This window comes from Monodelphis domestica, chromosome 3 (assembly GCF_027887165.1).
Source record: "Monodelphis domestica isolate mMonDom1 chromosome 3, mMonDom1.pri, whole genome shotgun sequence".
NCBI classification, from domain to species: domain Eukaryota; kingdom Metazoa; phylum Chordata; class Mammalia; order Didelphimorphia; family Didelphidae; genus Monodelphis; species Monodelphis domestica.
Genome location: NC_077229.1, coordinates 91,717,597 through 91,736,490, shown reverse-complemented (window position 1 = coordinate 91,736,490; position 18,894 = coordinate 91,717,597). Strand labels below are relative to the sequence as shown.

Genomic DNA, 18,894 nt, shown 5'->3' with positions numbered 1-18,894 from the left:
GTTTCTCCATAACATGATAGGGATCTATGCTAGAGAGCCAGCATATTGTCCTTAATGAGTGAAGCTGGGAACCATATGGCAATTTTAGTTTTCCCATCCTGGAATAGGGAATGTTAATCTTCTTCCTCTGCTTTACTTGTTACACATAAGTGATTTTTGTTTGTTTTTTTAAACCCTTACCTTTTCATCTTGGAGTCGATACTGTGTATTGGTTCCAAAGCAGAAGAGTAGTAAGAGCTAGGCATTTGGGGTTAAATGACTTACCCAGGGTCACACAGCTAGGAAGTATCTGAGGTCAGATTTGAACCTAGGACTTCCTGTCTCTAGACCTGGCTCTCAATGCATTGAGCCACCTAGTTGCCCCCTACATATGAGTTTTTGAAGATTGATTTGACTTTTTGTTACTTCTTAACAGATTCCCAAGCGACTTTACAAGGCCCTCTCTCTTCTCAAGAAGGAATTTGAACTGAGCAAATTGCAGCAACGTCTGGGTCGGGAGGTAAATCCTTTCTCTAGAAACTATCTCTGGAACATAATTTTGGAGGGCGGCAGAGGAACTGCTTCTCCCTCAACCCTCTTTGGAGTAGTTTAAGATGAAATTTTTTTATAAATTCTGAAAAATAATTTATTTTTCTAAGCACTTTTAATTGTACCAAATACTTTCTTTAAACATGCCCAAGATTATAGTAATTCTTCTGATTCCAAGGTCATATTCTTTTCACCACAGTGCATTGCCTCAGTTAATTAAGAGTAAGTCACCTGAACAGAGGTATAGTGAGTAACCACTGTGTACAGAGCACTGTGTGAGGTGGTGGAGGGGATTCAGAGATTAAATGAGACAACTTCTGTGAAATGTTTGGGGGGATGGGAATGGATCCAGAGAAATTAAGCAAGAAGTTTGCCCTCAAGGACCTTATTTTCTATACAGATAAGTGTACACAATATTTACAAAGTCAATACAAGATCAGGAAAGGCCTTATGTAGGAGGTGGCACTTGAACTGAGTTTTGAAAGAAGCTGTGGATTCTAAGAAGCAGAAGTATAGAGGGAATACAATCGAGGTATGGGTAGGAGATGGAATATTGAAAAGAGCAAAAAGGCTAGGTAATTTGGCTGGAATGCAGTGTATTTGAAGGAAGAACAAGAAGCCCAGAAAGGGAGGTTGAAGCTGAGTTGTGAAGCACTTCTCAACTCAACAGAGGCATTTATATTTGGTCCTAGAAAGAGGAGGGAGCTCCTGTTGATCAGAGTGGTAACATGTAAGACCTGTGTCTTGGAAATGTCTCTTTGGCAGCTTGGGAGGATGCCTGGAGAGAGGGAAGTCCCACTCCTAAGCATGGCATCCAAGTAAATGAGTATGTGAGGAGAGGGGGCAAGACTGACTTTAATGGAGTTCTAGAAGTTCCTTGAGTGTGACAAGTGAATGGTGCTAGCCTCTGGGTGGGAATTTTTTTTTTTAATATATTTTATTTGATCATTTCCAAGCATTATTCGTTAAAGACATAGATCATTTTCTTTTCCTCCCCCCCACCCCCCATAGCCGACGCCTAAGTCCACTGGGCATTAGATGTTTTCTTGATTTGAACCCATTGCTTTGTTGATAGTATTTGCATTAGAGTGTTCATTTAGAGTCTATCCTCTGTCATGTCCCCTCAACCTCTGTATTCAGGCAGTTGCTTTTTCTCGGTGTTTCCACTCCCATAGTTTATCCTTTGCTTATGAATGGTGTTTTTTTCTCCTGGATCCCTGCAAATTGTTCAGGGACATTACACCGCCACTAATGGAGAAGTCCATTACGTTCGATTATACCACAGTGTATTAGTCTCTGTGTACAATGTTCTCCTGGTTCTGCTCCTCTCGCTCTGCATCACTTCCTGGAGGTTGTTCCAGTCTCCATGGAACTCCTCCACTTTATTATTCCTTTGAGCACAATAGTATTCCATCACCAACATATACCACAGTTTGTTCAGCCATTCCCCAATTGATGGGCATCCCCTCGTTTTCCAGTTTTGGGCCACCACAAAGAGCGCAGCTATGAATATTTTTGTACAAGTCTTTGTGTCCATTATCTCTTTGGGGTACAGACCCAGCAGTGCTATGGCTGGGTCAAAGGGTAGATATTCTTTTGTCGCCCTTTGGGCATAGTTCCAAATTGCCCTCCAGAATGGTTGGATCAGTTCACAGCTCCACCAGCAATGAATTAATGTCCCTACTTTGCCACATCCCCTCTAGCATTCATTACTTTCCTTTGCTGTCATGTTAGCCAATCTGCTAGGTGTGAGGTGATACCTCAGAGTTGTTTTGATTTGCATCTCTCTGTTTATAAGAGATGTAGAACACTTCTTCATGTGCTTGTTAATAGTTTTGATTTCTTTATCTGAGAACTGCCTATCCATTTCCCTTGCCCATTTATCAATTGGAGAATGGCTTGATTTTTTGTACAATTGATTTAGCTCATTATAAATATGAGTAATTAAACCTTTGTCAGAGGTTTCTATGAAGATTTTTTCCCAATTTGTTGTTTCCCTTCTGATTTTAGTTATATTGGTTTTGTTTGTACAAAAACTTTTTAGTTTGATGTAGTCAAAATTATTTATTTTACATTTTGTGATTCTTTCTATATCTTGCTTGGTTTTAAAGCCTTTCCCCTCCCAAAGGTCTGACATGTATACTATTCTGTGTTTACCCAATTTACTTATGGTTTCCTTCTTTATGTTTAAGTCACTCACCCATTTTGAATTTATCTTGGTGTAGGGTGTGAGGTGTTGATCTATTTCTAGTCTCTCCCTGGGTGGGAATTTTTTAAATAAACTTAACATATAAAAGTTCAACATCTAACTTCCATGAAGGCCACTCATCCTCTCTGACCTTCAATTAAGTCAGCAGACAAAGTCTATAGGAAATCCCAAGGAGAGAGTGGTGTTTGAAAAGCTGGACTTTGCAGAGAAAGGTCCTATAAATCAGAGTGAATGGGCCTGTGACAGCAAAGGGCTGGCCTGGCCTGGCCAGGCTGCAGCTCTTCTTCTCAAAGCTTCCAAGGCCCAAATAGCAAGCAAGAGGGAGAAGAGAAGTTCTGCTTTCTCTAGGTCTTTCAGACTGCTTTTTTATTTTTTAAACCTTTGCCTTCTGTCTTAGAATTGATACTATCAGTTCCAATGCTGAAGAGAGGTAAGGGTAAGACAATTTGGGTTAAAGTGACTTGCCTAGGATCACACAGCTAAGAAGTGTCTTGAGGTCATATTTGAACCTAAATCTGCCTGACTCCAGGCCTGATTCTTTATCCATTGAGCCACCTACATGCCTTCCCCCTCAGACCTCCTCTTTAGCACATATCTTCCCCATACCCCATAACCTTCTGATAGCCATTTTTCTTCCTCTTCTCTTGGTTTAGCCATCTTTTCCCCAAACTTAGGTACTGGGACCAGAAATACAAAGATTAAAAAGGGTTACTTTTCAAATTGTTGGAATCTTGAGAAAGGGATGAATGAAACCTGTACCCTTTTTTAGCTACTTCCAGAGGGGTGGCTCTACTGGAGTAGACATTTCTGCCCTATCAGAGTAAATTGGAATTGAGCTGTTGAGGCCAAATATCTGGTAGTAAGCTCTTCAAGCTGGGCTGGACTTTGATGAAAGCCACATCATCCTTCACCAGACTGGTGCTGTAGGACTTGCCACATAGCCTTCAAGAATTCAGGGTCACTGACTGACACCAGAATAAGCTATCAGAAGAAGACATTTCAGAGACAGTGGGTAAGAAGGAAATGAGAACAGGGAAAATGCTATATAGGATTGCTTTTAGGGTTGTAATAGCACCATTTGAAATCAAAAGCAGTCAGAGCCTAGACCACATTGGTGATATAAACATGTCCCAGTTGTTGTCTGTTTCATATCTGTATCTGGTAGCACTAAGGAAAGCCATAGCAGAGAAAATGGTTTCAAAAGGTGCTGGCCGAGTAATCTTCTCTTTTCTGACAGTAGAATGGGAAAATAATGAGTTAAAGTGTGAGAATCTTTGGTTTTTCTCAAGAAATCGTAAAAACTGGATAAGCCTAACATTCTTCTCTCAGATTTTTTATGGAGCCCTATCCAATGGAGGTGGCTGAGCTGAGTCTGACAAGCTTTTATTGAACATAAGTTAGTCATTTGCAGGATTTGGTAATCTTTCAAAGGGATGCACCTGGAAATAGTCACTGTGAGCCAATTTTTGAAATATGTGTATGTGTATTATGTTAACTTTGAAAGGAGAAGTTCATAATGGCTTCATGTGACCTACATGTCCTATATGAGCCTTATGCCCACCTGGTATGTCGCATAGTACTCATCTGTTGCCTGTTCTAGGTAGAAGAGAAAATCAAGCAAACCCATCGCAAATACCTTCTGCAAGAGCAGCTAAAAATTATCAAGAAAGAGCTGGGCCTGGAGAAAGAAGACAAAGATGCCATTGAGGAGAAATTCCGAGAACGTTTAAAGGAACTTGTTGTTCCCAAACATGTCATGGATGTGATTGATGAAGAGCTGAGCAAATTGGGCTTGTTGGACAATCATTCCTCAGAGTTCAAGTTAGTACCTGACAACCAAAGGTCTGGTAATTTCAAGAGGTTGGGGAGACTTATTGATTTATAACTGGTCTCTGGAGCCTAAGGGGAGATGAACTTGCTATATTGATAGTATGGATAAAGAGAAGGAATGCAGTGTAGGAGAAAAATACATGTGACGGCAACAGCATCTAGTGAATTTCTCCTGCCTCTGGGAGTCATTTTGGCTTCTTCTAGGTGTAAGTTAACTTGGAATAGCTAATAGGTGACTTTAGAAATCTCTCTCTCTCTCTCTCTCTCTCTCTCTCTCTCTCTCTCTCTCTTTCTCTCTCTCTCTTTCTCTCTCTCTCTCTCCTCTCTCTCTCTCTCTCCTCTCTCCTCTCTCTCCTCTCTCTCCTCTCTCTTTCCCTTTCTCTCTCCCTCTCTCTCCCCATCCCTCCCTCCCTCTAGTACAGGTGGTGCAAAGAAGTAAACTTTGACTGAATGAATTAACTACTGCTGATCTATGCACAAACATATGTAATCCTTTGTGGGTTTATTGAATAGGTGAGCTCACCTGGATCAAGACCTGACAGCCCAAAGAATCAAAAAGATTGTGAATTTTAATGGCACATGTGTCCAGAAATGGTATTGCACTACCTCTGTAGTACTAAACCCTAGGTGGTCAGGGAGAGAACATTATACATGTTTCTCTTCCACATTGCAACTTTCCATCATAGTTTTGATATATTGTGAGTCATGTATGAATATATTGTGAGTCATGTATGAAATTTAATGGGAATTTTGAAGGAGTTTTGTAGAAGCTGTAGATAACACAAGAAGGCCAGAAGAAGCATAGAAACTAAAAAATGCATAAAATATATGTATAATATCACCATATTTTATCTTTTAATATCATAAAATGCACTTTTTTTTTTACTGTAAACATCATGAAAGGGAAAGAAAAAATCAGATTTATTCTCTGGTATGAAGGGAGAGCTAAACAATTTTATACAGATTTTGCAGCTCAAAGATGTACTTTACCCATAGCCCCCAAGATGTGGAAGTAATACCTGTTAGGTATGATTTATACATACTTGGAAAAGTTACCCTCCAAAGATAGGAATTCTTAACTGTTTTTGTGCCGTAGACCTTTTGGACAATCTGGCAAAACATTTAGACCCCTTCTTAGAACAATGTTTTAAAATGCATAGACTTAACAGAGGAAACCAATTTGTCAAAAATACAGTTATCAAAATGTTTTTTAAAACAAACGCATGCACTCCAGGTTAAGAACCCCTGCTCTAATAGAGATATTTGAACAGCTTAGGCTTTGCATATAGCTGTCCTGAGCCTTCCTGTCCCTTTTCCTTGTCTTATGCTCCTTGACCATTTGAAAAAAACTTGTAGAATATGAGAACTGGAAATGCCCTGAAGAGATGATAAATTTAATCCAAAAGAATAAATGAGTGACACCTTGACTTTGAAGAAGGTGGTCTAAAATTGACATGGATGTTAGTTCCCAGGAGGTAAAATGTGTGCTTCCACCTCTCTTGAGGCCCTCAGAGAAGCTGGACATGAGTGACCTGTTCTGGCTCCTATTCTGCTCCTGGGTGTAGAGAAACTTAAGCTGGTGTATTTCAGAGTGTGACAACCCACCCTGGAGAAATTGCCAACTCCAGCTCCTTTCCCTTAAACTGACCATTTCTTCTCTAATTCCTTTCAGCTTTCTCAGAGATTGCTTGCTTCTCCCCTTCCCTTTCTTTCCCTCTTTCCTGCTCCCTCCCCACCTCCACCCCACTTTTCCCCTTTCTTTTGCTACAACTGTACCAGCCAGCAGCCTAGGATAGCTGCTCCCTTTTTTTGTAAGTTTTAAGGTCCTTTCTTGAGCCCCTTCTCCCCTGAAAATATTTTCTTTAGCAGCATTCCAAAAGCTTATCTTTTCTGTTGTGAGCCTTTCAAGTCACTGCCTTGCTTCCTAGTTGATAGAGAGAGGGGAAGGTGTTACAAGTATAAGGGAAAAGATGAACACATGGTATAGGACTGAGAAAGTACAGGGTATTTTCAGGGAAAAGAAAGCCCCATTTTTCATCCGTATTTAGGGAATATGGTACAGAGGAGGCTGGAATGGGAGGGAATAGCTATTTATTTCTGAAAGACATTTACTACCCATAAAAGAGGTTGGCATTTACTTCCTAAGAATTAAAGAGCCACTGATAGGTGACTCAGTGGATAGAGAGCCAAGCCTGGAGTTGGAAGGATCTGCCTTCAAATTTGACCTTAGACAATTCCTAACTGTGGAACCCTAGGTAAGTCGTTTAACTCCAACCCTTGCCATCTTTTCTGCCTAGGAAGCAATACCTAGTTGTATCAATTCTAAGACAGAAGATATGGGTTTAAAAAAAAGAAGAAGTAAAGAGCCATTGAAATGTTTTTAATTTGGGAGTGACATGACTAGAACTCTGCTTAAGAGAAGGCATCTGAAAGGTGTGTAATTAGGTGCTCTTCTGGCATTAGTTCGTATAAAGCAGGGGTCCCCAAACTTTTTACACAGAGGGCCAGTTCACTGTCCCTCAGACTGTTGGAGGGCCAAACTATAAAAAAACTTAGGAACAAATCCCTGTGCACACTGCATATATCTTATTTTAAAGTAAGAAAACAAAACAGGAATGAATACAATATTTAAAATACAATTGTATTTTACAAATACAGTATTTAAAATAAAGAACAAGTAAATTTAAATCAACAAACTAACCAGTATTCCTATAGGAACTATGGTCCTGCTTTTGGCTAATGAGATGGTCAATGTCCGGTTCCATATTTGTCACTACTAGCCATAACGAGTGATGCAAGTCAGTTAGTCTAGATCTGGTTGGAGATTTCAGGTGTTTTCATTCTGGGAAAAGTCTGTAAGTGCTGCCAAAGGTGGTTACCATTTTGAGTGCATGGTTCCTAAGATTAGGATATGTCTCAGGGGAGAGATGCATAGAAATTAGGCAAGCTGCTTGACTTGAATTCCTCTTTCAGAGTCACAATTCTGCAGTTCAGCCAGTTCCACTTGTTTGATAAGGAGGCCTAATTTTACTTTGAATGCTTTCACATGTGTTTGCATATCACAGATGAGCTTCCCTTTTCCTTGAAGTTGCACATTGAAACTGTTGAGTAGCTCTGTTACATCTGTCAGAAAGGTGAGGTGCCATTTCCATTCTGCATCACTGAGCTCTGGTACTTCTTTGGTTTTCTTTTGTTTTTGTTTTTTTTTTAAACCCTTACCTTCCGTCTTGGAGTCAATACTGTGTATTGGCTCCAAGGCAGAAGAGTGGTAAGGGCTAGGCAATGGGGGTCAAGTGACTTGCCCAGGGTCATACAACTGGGAAGTGTCTGAGGTCAGATTTGAACCTAGGACCTCCCATCTCTAGGCCTAGCTCTCAACACACTGAGCTACCCAGCTGCCCCCTACTTCTTTGTTTTTTAAAAGCATAAAAGCTGTAATCTGTGGAAGTAAGTCATAGAAATGTCTCAACTCAGCCAATGGACTTCTGTATGGTACAGAACATCTTCATAAGCAACATTTAGCTCAGACAGAAATTTCTGAAATTGTCTGTAGTTTAGTACATTAGCTCTAATGAAGTTAACACAAGATACCAGTGTTTTCATAACAGAGTCCCACTTCAGTGACTTACTACATGACAGTGCTTGTTGATGGATGAAGCAGTGTATGGCTTTTGGATGAGAATGGTTACATTTGTCCATCTCTTGGTTAATGTAAGCAATTACTCCTTTCTTAGACCCCACCATGCTAGGAGCACCATCAGTTGTCACACTGGCTAGTTTAGCCCAGTCCAGCTCCAAATCCAGTTTGGGAAACCTTTTCATAGATATCCTCTCCTGTAGTTGTTCTTTTGATACTTTGCAGTGCAGCAAGCTCTTCTGTGACTTCAAAATTGTCATTTGTTCCACGAATAAAAATTAGAAGTTGTGCAGAATCACAAACATCATTGCTCTTGTCGAGTGTCAAGGAAAAATAGGAAAGTTTTCTTGCGGAGTTTTGCAAATGCTGATGCAAATTGTCTCCCATTTCTTCAATCCTTTGTGTAATTGTAGATCCTGAAAGACTAGCTTTACTAAATAAGTCTACCTTTTCTGGACACATCTCTTAGGCAACAGAAAGAAGGCTCTCTTTTAACAAATTCTCCCTCCACAAATGGTCTGCCAGTGCACGCTATTAGCTTGGCAATTTGAGAACTTGCTTGCATTGATGAAATAGTTAGCTGCTTCTGCTTCACAAAAGTATTTTGCTGACTTGTCAATGTATTTTTCAGTTTTAATATTTTATCTTTTCTCACATCTCTGACCAAACAATCATGTTTATCTTTATGTTGGTTTGATAGTCTCGACACAAATTGTATTCTTTGAACACAGACACTATATTCTGGCATATCGAACACCCAACTCTTTCCTTGTACTGCATGAAAAAGCAATCATAAGTCCACTGTTCTTTGAATATCCTACATTCCAAGTCAATTTTTCTTTTTCTTGACATCATTGTTTCCTAGGGATTCCAAATTGCTATTATTAAAATAAATATATATGTGGTAAGACCCACGGGATTAGATTCCACAGCAGGAAAAAAGAAGGCGTGGCACTAGTGTGTGTCCTCTTCTGGTCCGTATTTATGGATCTGTAATTATAGACTGTAATACAAAAAACACATGCCTCACTTCCCCCACATAGTACAGTGGCAACCGTACTCCCCCAGATGCAAAACATAATGGCCCCTATAATAATTGTGCATCTAGGGAAGTATGGGGACCATCGTACTACCGTGTTTCCCCAAAAATAAGACACTGTCACATTAATTTGACCCCTCCAAAAAAGGGGGTCTTATAAAACACCCAGTAGCAGTGATGGGCTTCTCACAGTAGAGGCCCACCGCTATCCAATACCTGTATATAGTATTGGAAGCTGTGATGGGTCTGTCACACCTTGCACAGGCTCATCACCGCCACCTCTATACTGGGTAATAGTATACACAGTGTGGAATCCCCTCCCCCAGATAGCCGCTCACCATGCTGATGTCTTCCATTGTGCAGCCACATAATCCTTTGCACGGCACCTCGTTCTCGTTCAGTTACTCTTCAGAACAAGGTGCCATGCAAAGGATTATGTCACCAGAAGTAGTACTGTACATGAGCGACACCCCATGCTTTGCAGTGCTGCCACATACAGTGCTCCTCTCACTGACCACCAATGAAAGAGGTGCCCCTTCTGGAAGTGAGGTGGGGGCCGGATAAATGGCTTCAGGGGACCACAGTTTGGGGACCCCTGGTATAAAGGGTAAATTGCTTCAAGAGGAGAATTGAGCTGGATAGACTTGTTAAAGAGCCCTTTTCTGGTCCTTCCCTATGCTCTGGTGGTAGGAGCAAAAGGAATAGAAAGGCAGATATTAGAGAGATGTTTTAGATTGATTTGGAAGAACTTTATAACCATAAGAGTTTAGGGAAAAGAAATTCATTTCAATTCCATAAACATTTATCCAGTGCTTTCTGTGTTCCAGGGCATTGTCCCAATGTTACCGAGACAAAAAATACAACCATCTCCTTTCCTTAAGAGGCTTAACATTTTACTCTTGGGAAACACACATATAAGTAATTTCTGGGGTCAAGGGGACACTTCACGACTGGAGGAACAAATAAGGAAGGGCTTTGTGTAACTTAAGCTGCATCTTGAAAGGAACTGGGAATGTCATGAAGCTGGGAGACATTATTTTATACAGGAAATGTCAAGTAGACTAAATGTGTCTGAAACATGATGGACATGAGGGAGAGAATAATGTGAAATCAAGTTTGAAGACAGGTTGGAACCTGATAGTAAAGTAATTTAAATCTCAGATACAGGGGTGTATTTTCATCCTAGGGGCAAAAGGGAGTCATTGAAACTTCTTGAGCAAGATTTGCATTTTTCTAATTGTTAGAAAGTTTTTCTATACATCGAGGCCAAATGAAACGCCTGACCATTTCTTACAAGCAGAATGCCCCATATCTTTGCCTCATTCAAGATCCTAGCCTTGGGGGTAGCTGGGTGCCTCAGTGGATTGAGAGTCAGACCCAGAGGTGGGAGGTCCTGGGTTCAAATTTGACCTCAGACACTTCCCAGCTGTGTGACCCTGGGGGACTTAACCCCCATTGCCTAGCCCTTGCCACTCTTCTGCCTTGGAACCAATACATAGTATTGATTACAAGACGGAAGGTAAGGGTAAAAATTTAAAAAAAAAAACCTAGTCCAGTTACAGTCCCTTTGGCCACCTCAAGACATCCCATCCTATCCCATGGAGAAAGTCACAATTAGTCTCTTCCATTCTTGTCTTAGCAGTGAGCAAGCATGCTGCCATGTGCCATACACTGTACTGGAGATGTAAAGAAATTGAAAAATCCCCTGCCCCACATCACTTATCACATAGGTTTTAAAGAATTGCTCTATAGCAAAAATGAATAATATGGAAATAGGTATCAAGTGGTAACATTTGTACAACCCAGTGGAATTGCTTGTGAGCTCTGGAAGAGGGGAGGGAAAGAAAATGAATCATGGAAACATGGAAAAATATAAAAAAGAAAATAAAAGAACTTAGCTTCTTTTAAAGAAAAAGAAAAATCCTCTGTCCTCCAAGGACTTGCATGTTATAAAAAAAATAACATGTGCACATATAATGACACACAAAGCAAATAAAAGATAATTTTCTGCTTGGAGGTGGGGTGAGGTGAGGGCAGGAATAGATCAGAAAAGGACTCTTAGGAAATAGCACTTAAGCTGAGTGTTTAAGGAAACGGGGGTTTGGGTAAGCAAATATAAGGAGAGAGAGCATTCCAGGTGTGAGGGACAGTCTGTGCAAAGTCATGGAGATGCAACAAGACCCCCTACTTTGGTTGAACCACAGAATGTGGTTTAGACCAGTGGTCTCAAATTGAGACTCTGCATACTATATATTGATTTAGAATTAATAGTCTCTTCTATTGTATTTTTATTTATTTTGTTAAATATTTCCCACTTTCATTTTAGTCTAGGGCTCCAACAGATGATATTAGTAATGACCACATACCCCCTTCCAGGGAGTATTTAATGTTTAAAGCCTCTGATTTAGATGCTTCAGTTAAGTTGTTGATTTTGTGTGTTTTTCAGTGTCACCCGAAATTACTTAGACTGGCTGACTTCCATACCCTGGGGAAAGTATAGCAATGAGAATCTGGATCTGGCCCGAGCCAAAGAAGTTCTGGAGGAAGATCATTATGGCATGGAGGATGTCAAGAAGCGCATTTTGGTAAGTCCCTCTTTTTGGCACTTTGCAGCCTTTTATTATAACAGAGGTCCAAACTCCAACTGTAGAACCTTGATTTCCCTTTTTATTTTGACAAGGTTACTAAACTCAGGAGACATTTATAGATTTAGTACAACTGGATTTCAGCAAAGTATTTGATATAGTCTCATATTTATCCTGGATGAGGTGATAGAACATTTAAGTGGATATACAGCTGATTGAGTAATTAGACTCAAAGAATTGTTTTCATCATTGGTGATGCAACATTATTATCAGGGTCTTGAATGACAGGATTGCTGACATACTTATTATATTTGACAAGAATCCAGGAGGGTTAACTCATGTGTTGTTTGGGTGGAATCTCAGAAGGTGGAAATCAATAGATATAAATGTAAAGTATACTGCATTCATTATTATTATTTTTTATTTTAAAATATTTTTCCATAGTTACATGATTCATTTTTTTCTCCTTCCTCTCTTCAGCTATACTGCATTTATATCAGGTTCACAAGTATAGGATTGGGGAGAATATGGTGAGATAAAAAGTCCCTTACAAAAAAAATATGGAGGTTTTAGTAAATTGTAGGTTCGTTTGGAGTCACCAATATCACTGGTAGCATTAGTATCAGAATAATGTCTGTGTTGAGGGTGGTGAGAGTCACTGTCTTCTGCTATGGTCAGATCAATACAATCCATCAACCAATAAGGGGAAGGAAAGGGAATGAATATTTATATATCACCTTCAGATGTTGGGCACTATGCTAAACTCTCTTTACAAATATGTCATTTCCTAACATTCTACCTGAAATGAGCATTTATTAAACACCTGCCTGGCACCAAATAATATGCTAGATACTAGGAATATAAAATAGAATATAAAGTTGTATAAGATATTATTAAATGCTAGTTTGTATGCTAACAGTACTAAAGTTTCAAGGAATGGAAAATATCCTGGAGGAAGTGTAAGACTCAAGCAGTCAAGAGTTGCATATGACCCTAAATAAAGTTCACAAACTCTCTACTATAACTTCAGTCTTGGGAGAAAAGGTACTGGTTGTAGTGCATACAGGTTGGGGTATTCCTTACCCATAATACTTCCTTCCTGTGTTCAGGAATTTATCGCTGTGAGCCAACTCCGAGGATCAACACAAGGGAAGATCCTTTGTTTCTATGGCCCTCCAGGCGTGGGCAAGACCAGTATTGCTCGATCTATTGCAAGAGCTTTGAATAGAGAATATTTTCGGTTCAGCGTTGGAGGCATGACTGACGTGGCAGAAATCAAGGGACACAGGTACATAAATCCCTAAGGCCCAAGTCCTGTGAGGGCACTGAGAGAGAAGACAGTGCTCTCTTTGGACTTTTCCAGCTCTCCAAGGCTTTCTTAGGAGCTTTAGAACTAGAAGGGGCCTCAGAGGTATCTTCTTGTCTGGCATTGGTTTGATAGATGAGGTAACTGAGGCTCAGAAAGCCAAGATCTGTCCAAAGTCTGTCTTGTCTCCTCATGGACTGGGGAAATAGGAGCTTAGCTAGTTATGCCTTCTTCATCTGCATTGGTGATTTCATTACAACAGCACTCCCATGCATTCCTCCTTCCCCAACCCCAGTTGTTGAAGTCAAGACAAAGTTGGTTTGTTGAGAGTGCTGTGACATTTAAAAGAGTGGATGCCATAAACTGTAAGAGTTAAAATAGTTGAGGCCTAGTCATGTGTTGTGAAGGTAGAAAAGACAGTGTAATACAATGGGAAGAACAAAGGTGATAGAATCAGAACATCGTCAGATGCCCATCATGCTGTACCTTAAGAAAGACTTGAAAATAAGATTTTAAAGTTCTCTATTTCTAACCCTATGATCCTAATGTTAGTCTGCCCTTAAGGAACTGGTAGTCTTGTTGAAGGCAAGCAGTTAGTGGAATTTGTGGTGCTGAACTTTGACTTTGGTGAGGATTTTGCTAGCATTTCTGAGCCAGGCACTGGAACAAAGTCAGTCTATTTACCTGAGGAATTCATATCAGTAAAATGAGAGCCCTGAATTAGATCAAGAATTGTTCATCTGGGGTCTGAACTTTTTAAAAAATTGTAATGATCTATTTCAGTGTAATTGATTTCTTTTGTAATCTATGCATTTTAAAATAGTACTTTGAGAATACATAGACTAAAGGCTGCTGAAAGAGGGTTGGGATGCCTTGACACAAAGAAGACTAAGAACCTCTAAATTTCAGCTCTGGCATTCTTCTGCTCCAAAAGGAGAATTGAAAGAGTAGAGGGGAAAGGATACATTATGGAGGTCAGCCTTATCCTGACTTGTCTTGATTTATGATAAAAGAATCAAGGCCTTTGGTTTGATAAGATGACCTTTTGAGAGGATGTGGGGAAATAACTCTGATGAAATTATCCAGTTGATTCCTGAAATGCCTGAGGCACAGTCCTTGAAAAAACTGAATGTTGAGATCCACAACCTAGATAATGAAATAAATCCTACTTCATAACTTTTCCTTGAGATTGGCAGTTTAACTTTGTGCAGTTGTTTCCCGTCTGGGATTGGGGGTAGATCCAATTCTGAATTTGACAGTGCTTGGATCAGAGGTTTGTTGAGCAGTAGAAGGGATCTTTGATTCAGAAAATCTGCACTTTGCCCACTTTTAGCCTAGTGACCATGGGCAGATTACTTCCCTTTGAAGCCTTGTTTTTCTCTGTAAGAGATAACAATGTCCTGCTCTTAGAGAGTTCTTTGGAGGAAAATAAGATATTGTATGTTAAAGGCACATGTACATAAAAGATATGGTTTAGATCCTCTTGCTTTTGGGTATTTAATTGTTTAATTTAATTTAATTTAAAATTTTAATTCAATTTTGTAAGAACTACCAATCAAAAATCTCAAGTCCTCTCTTGGAAAACCTGAGGATACTCACACTATATTTTAAAAGATTTCATTATTATTGTGGCTATCAGCTCTCTCATTTTAGAGAGTGTCATGTTAAAGTCTTTCAGGTTTACCAAGCACTTGCTTATGAATTGGGAAATGCAAAAATTTCCAATTTACAGAAGAGAAGAAACTAAGACACAAGAAAGCTAAGGGAGTGGCCCCCATAGACTAATTTGGGAGTCAGAATTTGGACTTGGGGCTCCTGACTCCATAGTTCTTTCTGCTACCTCCAGACTGGCTCTCCAAGACCTTATCTGTAGGCACATTCAGTACTCATCTAGACCTATACAAGCTAAAAAGTTAACTGGATAATATTGGAAATATTTGTTTTAACCTACTTTGTATATTAAATGATCCTTTACGGTCTTTAGGAAAGATTGGGGTGATTCTTTTCACATTTCCCTGAAGTTCCCCAGAAATTCAGATCATTTCAACAAATACTTGTTTAAATTGTAATCCTGCTGTGGCTTCTCTTCCCTAGGAGGACATACGTTGGGGCCATGCCAGGGAAGATCATCCAGTGTCTGAAAAAGACCAAGACAGAAAACCCTCTGATTCTAATTGATGAGGTCGTGTGTCTGCCCCACTCGGAAAGCATATGTTTTAGCCCATCTGGGGAACCTGCTCAGAATACTCGTGTTGGGCCTTTGAAAACCGCCAGGTGCCCAGGAGATGCATTTTCCACTAAGTTCAGCTTAGTAACTATAGGCAAAACCTATGAAAATTGGAGTGGTAACCCCACCACCAGTGCCTTTTGGCCAGATTCCCTGTTCATCACTAAACTTCTGTGTCACTTTTCTAAGGACTGTGGAACAGGGAACCCTTTCCTCCCTCCATTTTCTAATAGCTCATTTGTGCGGGTCAAGTAGTCTTTCCTTCAACACTACCTGTGATGGGGAACTCAGTACCCAGTTAGCCTTTGGGGTAGAGGTCATGTGCCAGGCAGTCACAAGGGCTATAATTTAGATTCTATAGGTTGCCTTAGAAACCTCTAGCTTAAAATGAGCCTAAAGTCTAGCTCTTGAGCTAGGCTGATCCAGTTATGGACAGAGAAGTTTTCCTGCTGTTCCTGCCATGCAAAGGAATGGGTATTGAAGTATGGCAATAGAGAAAAGTGTTCCTCGGGGTCAGGCTAGCCTGGGAACCACCTTTGCCTGAGAGGCTGCCTATCCCTAGCATCCCCATTCTAAAGCAGAAATGGCACTGATGACCCACAGGTCTGAGCTGGTTGGACTGGGCTGCCCTGCTACAGTTGAATGCAGGTGGTTTGGGGGGCTGAGATAGGCAAGCAGTGGGAATATAAGGCAGATGGAGCCTAGGCTCCAGCCATTAACCTTGATCACCATGGGCAAGACACATAAGCTGGCTGAGCTTCAGGGCCCTCATCTCTCCTGAGGAGTTTGGGCTAGATACTTTGTATTATTTTCAGTTCTGGATCTAAGGGTCTACCTCCTAGATGTGGAGAAAGAGTACTAATTAGATCTTCCATAATGTGCTACAGGTGGATAAGATTGGACGGGGCTACCAGGGAGACCCCTCTTCTGCATTGCTTGAACTTCTAGATCCAGAGCAAAACTCCAACTTCCTGGACCACTACTTGGATGTCCCAGTGGATCTATCCAAGGTATTTATTTCCCTTTCCACCATGGGCCTCAGGCTAGCAAGTCCTGATGTGCCCATGGCTATGCCTAGGTTAGTGGAGGATACCATTTGTATCATGGATCTGGCTTTTTCTAGGTTCTATTCATCTGCACAGCCAATGTTACAGAAACCATCCCTGAGCCCCTGAGAGATAGAATGGAGATGATCAACGTTTCTGGCTATGTGGCCCAGGAGAAACTCGCCATTGCAGAGGTGAGAGACATTCTGAGCCTTTGTTCTTCTTATTTACTGCCCTACCCAATGTGGAAACCATAGTCTTTCCCATGTGATTTGGGAGTGGGAGGTCCCAAGACTCTGGGGTCTCCAAAACTGGAAATCTAAGTATACCACCTCCTACCAGACTACTGCTGCCTAGCCCAAAGTGGGGAAATGCATGAGGCTACTCTATCCACTGCTCCTCAGGGTCCTCTTCCTCATCTAACAGCCTTCCACTTTGTATCCTACTACACACCCACTGTATCTTGCAGAGTATTACAGATAGTTATTTGTCTTAGAAGTACCAAGAAGTGGGATAAACTTTTTCACAAGGTCATGAGTTTAATGTAGGGGGTGAGATTGAGGTCTTGTCCAAAGAATTAATAACTCAGTCTCCTTGGTGAGGGAGCAAACTTTACTGAGAGAGGAAGGAAAGCAGTAGAATGCTGTGGTGATGGAAAGGCCTGGTTGTGGGAAGTCCAGGTGGTAGAAAGGCCCTGAGAGGTTTTCAGGAATGCTTTTTATTTTAATTAGGTACTAAAGAAGGGGTCATTTGTTTAGGCAGTTGTTGCCCTGTGTCACCAGGGAACTAACGTCACTTTACCCATAATTCATTTTGGTCTGTGTGGCCTTACCCATGGTTCACTTTGTTTGCCCACTGGAGAGGGTGAAAACCACAATGTAAATTGGATGCTAGTGATATGTTAAACACTCTGGGGTAAGTTCAAGTTACTTTTGCCTGATTCTGCACAGACTTCAAGGAAGGGCAGTGATTGTAGAAATTGACTGTTGTTTGAACCTAGTCTTATTTGACTAGGAAACTGAACCACCTGTACTTGGCTGTTCAGAGACCCCTAATCAATGACCCAGTGCCGGAGGCCATCATACCCCAACCGATTGACAAGGTCACAGTGCAAGGAAAGAAGGTCAGCAAAACAGACCCCACAATGAGGGCCCTCTGATGATCCCCCTTTGTGACTTCTTTCCCCAAATTTTCCCCACTAGTGGACTTGTTAATGATTATTATTCTCTCCCCAATACAAGAGAAATAATATGAGCAAATACTTAAAGGATCAATAAATATATATCCTACTTTAAGCCCCCTAAGTTATTACCCTATAAAGATTGCAATTACAGAATAAAAAAAGTCCAAAGATTACTGCCCATGATCCCTCCTTTCTCAAGCACAAGATACACTTCAAGGCACTACAATAAATACTATAATGAATCTTGTCCTACAGTTACCACACTCAAATGAATTTGTTGGAACGGAAGCCAAGCAGTATTATTAGACACCAAAGTAACACAGGAAAAACAGAACTTGTAAATTGAGAAAAATGCCAAAATTTGTCTTCCTAAAGTCCTCACACCTAGATATGAATGTTTTGTTCTTCATCTTCCAAGCAATTATGATGGATAGTGAAAGCTGACCAAAAGCACAGTGATCCTCTCAGCAGGTCAAGGGGTACTAACCTACAAATGGCTTTATTCACATTAATCATATCTATCATAGAGTGTTGTAGAAACCTAGTAAGTGATCATGGAATTCTTTGTTGTAACATAACAAGAGTGTTGTTTAGGTGATTTGATAATATCCAATCAAACTGTAGACGGTCACATACCTAGAGAATTGATTATGTGTGTGTACCAAAAAACTTACATAATAAAACATACCACGGTACTATGGCAGAGCACTGTGTGTGATGCCTGCATACGTGGGCTGAATGCACAGTGTGTCTCATCTCATCTGACCGTTTTGTCACACTTGGGCAGACAACCCTAGGTCCTCAGAGAGGCCACTGGATGGACCTCTGTTACCTAGCTCAGTGATGGTGAACCTTTTAGAGACTGTGCTGTTCTCCCTCTCCTTTACCTAACACAGGGAAGGGAGGAAACTGTCCCCATATGAGGAAATGTCATCAGGTACAATGGAGAAAGGGAGGGGAAGAGCTCTGCCCAAGTCCTTCTGCCTTTCTAGTAAGGAACTGGAGACAAGGAGGCACACATGCCATAAGTTTGCCATCACTGAACTGACATAGATTGTTTAAATGAGGAGTTTTCTCATAATTGTGAATCTAAGCAATTCATATCTTATCTGTCAAGTAGTCCCATAGTAATCAGCTAGTTATTGTTTCTATGTTCTTTTGATTGTTTATAGCTACTTGGCAGGGTTTGTAGGACATTTCAGGTCACACCAAGTTCACCCTAATGGAAAGTCTTTCAGCCAACCACTTAACAGGGATGTTATAGTAAGGGTCTGAGTTAGATTAGATCTATCACATGTGGAATG

The 18,894-nt window shown here is 40.6% G+C and overlaps 1 protein-coding gene across 2 annotated transcripts in view; it reads left to right on the top strand.

The window, feature by feature from the left end:
- The window catches only part of LONP1 (lon peptidase 1, mitochondrial), a 32,779-nt gene that overhangs the window by 10,906 nt on the left and 2,979 nt on the right, over positions 1-18,894 (top strand). For both annotated transcript variants that reach the window (XM_001376032.4, XM_016432105.2), the window contains 7 exons: positions 416-499; positions 4,338-4,558; positions 11,690-11,828; positions 12,938-13,116; positions 15,229-15,316; positions 16,249-16,371; positions 16,485-16,601. In XM_001376032.4, the coding sequence (XP_001376069.1) occupies positions 416-499; positions 4,338-4,558; positions 11,690-11,828; positions 12,938-13,116; positions 15,229-15,316; positions 16,249-16,371; positions 16,485-16,601 (951 nt within the window). The remainder of the gene's footprint in view (positions 1-415; positions 500-4,337; positions 4,559-11,689; positions 11,829-12,937; positions 13,117-15,228; positions 15,317-16,248; positions 16,372-16,484; positions 16,602-18,894) is intronic.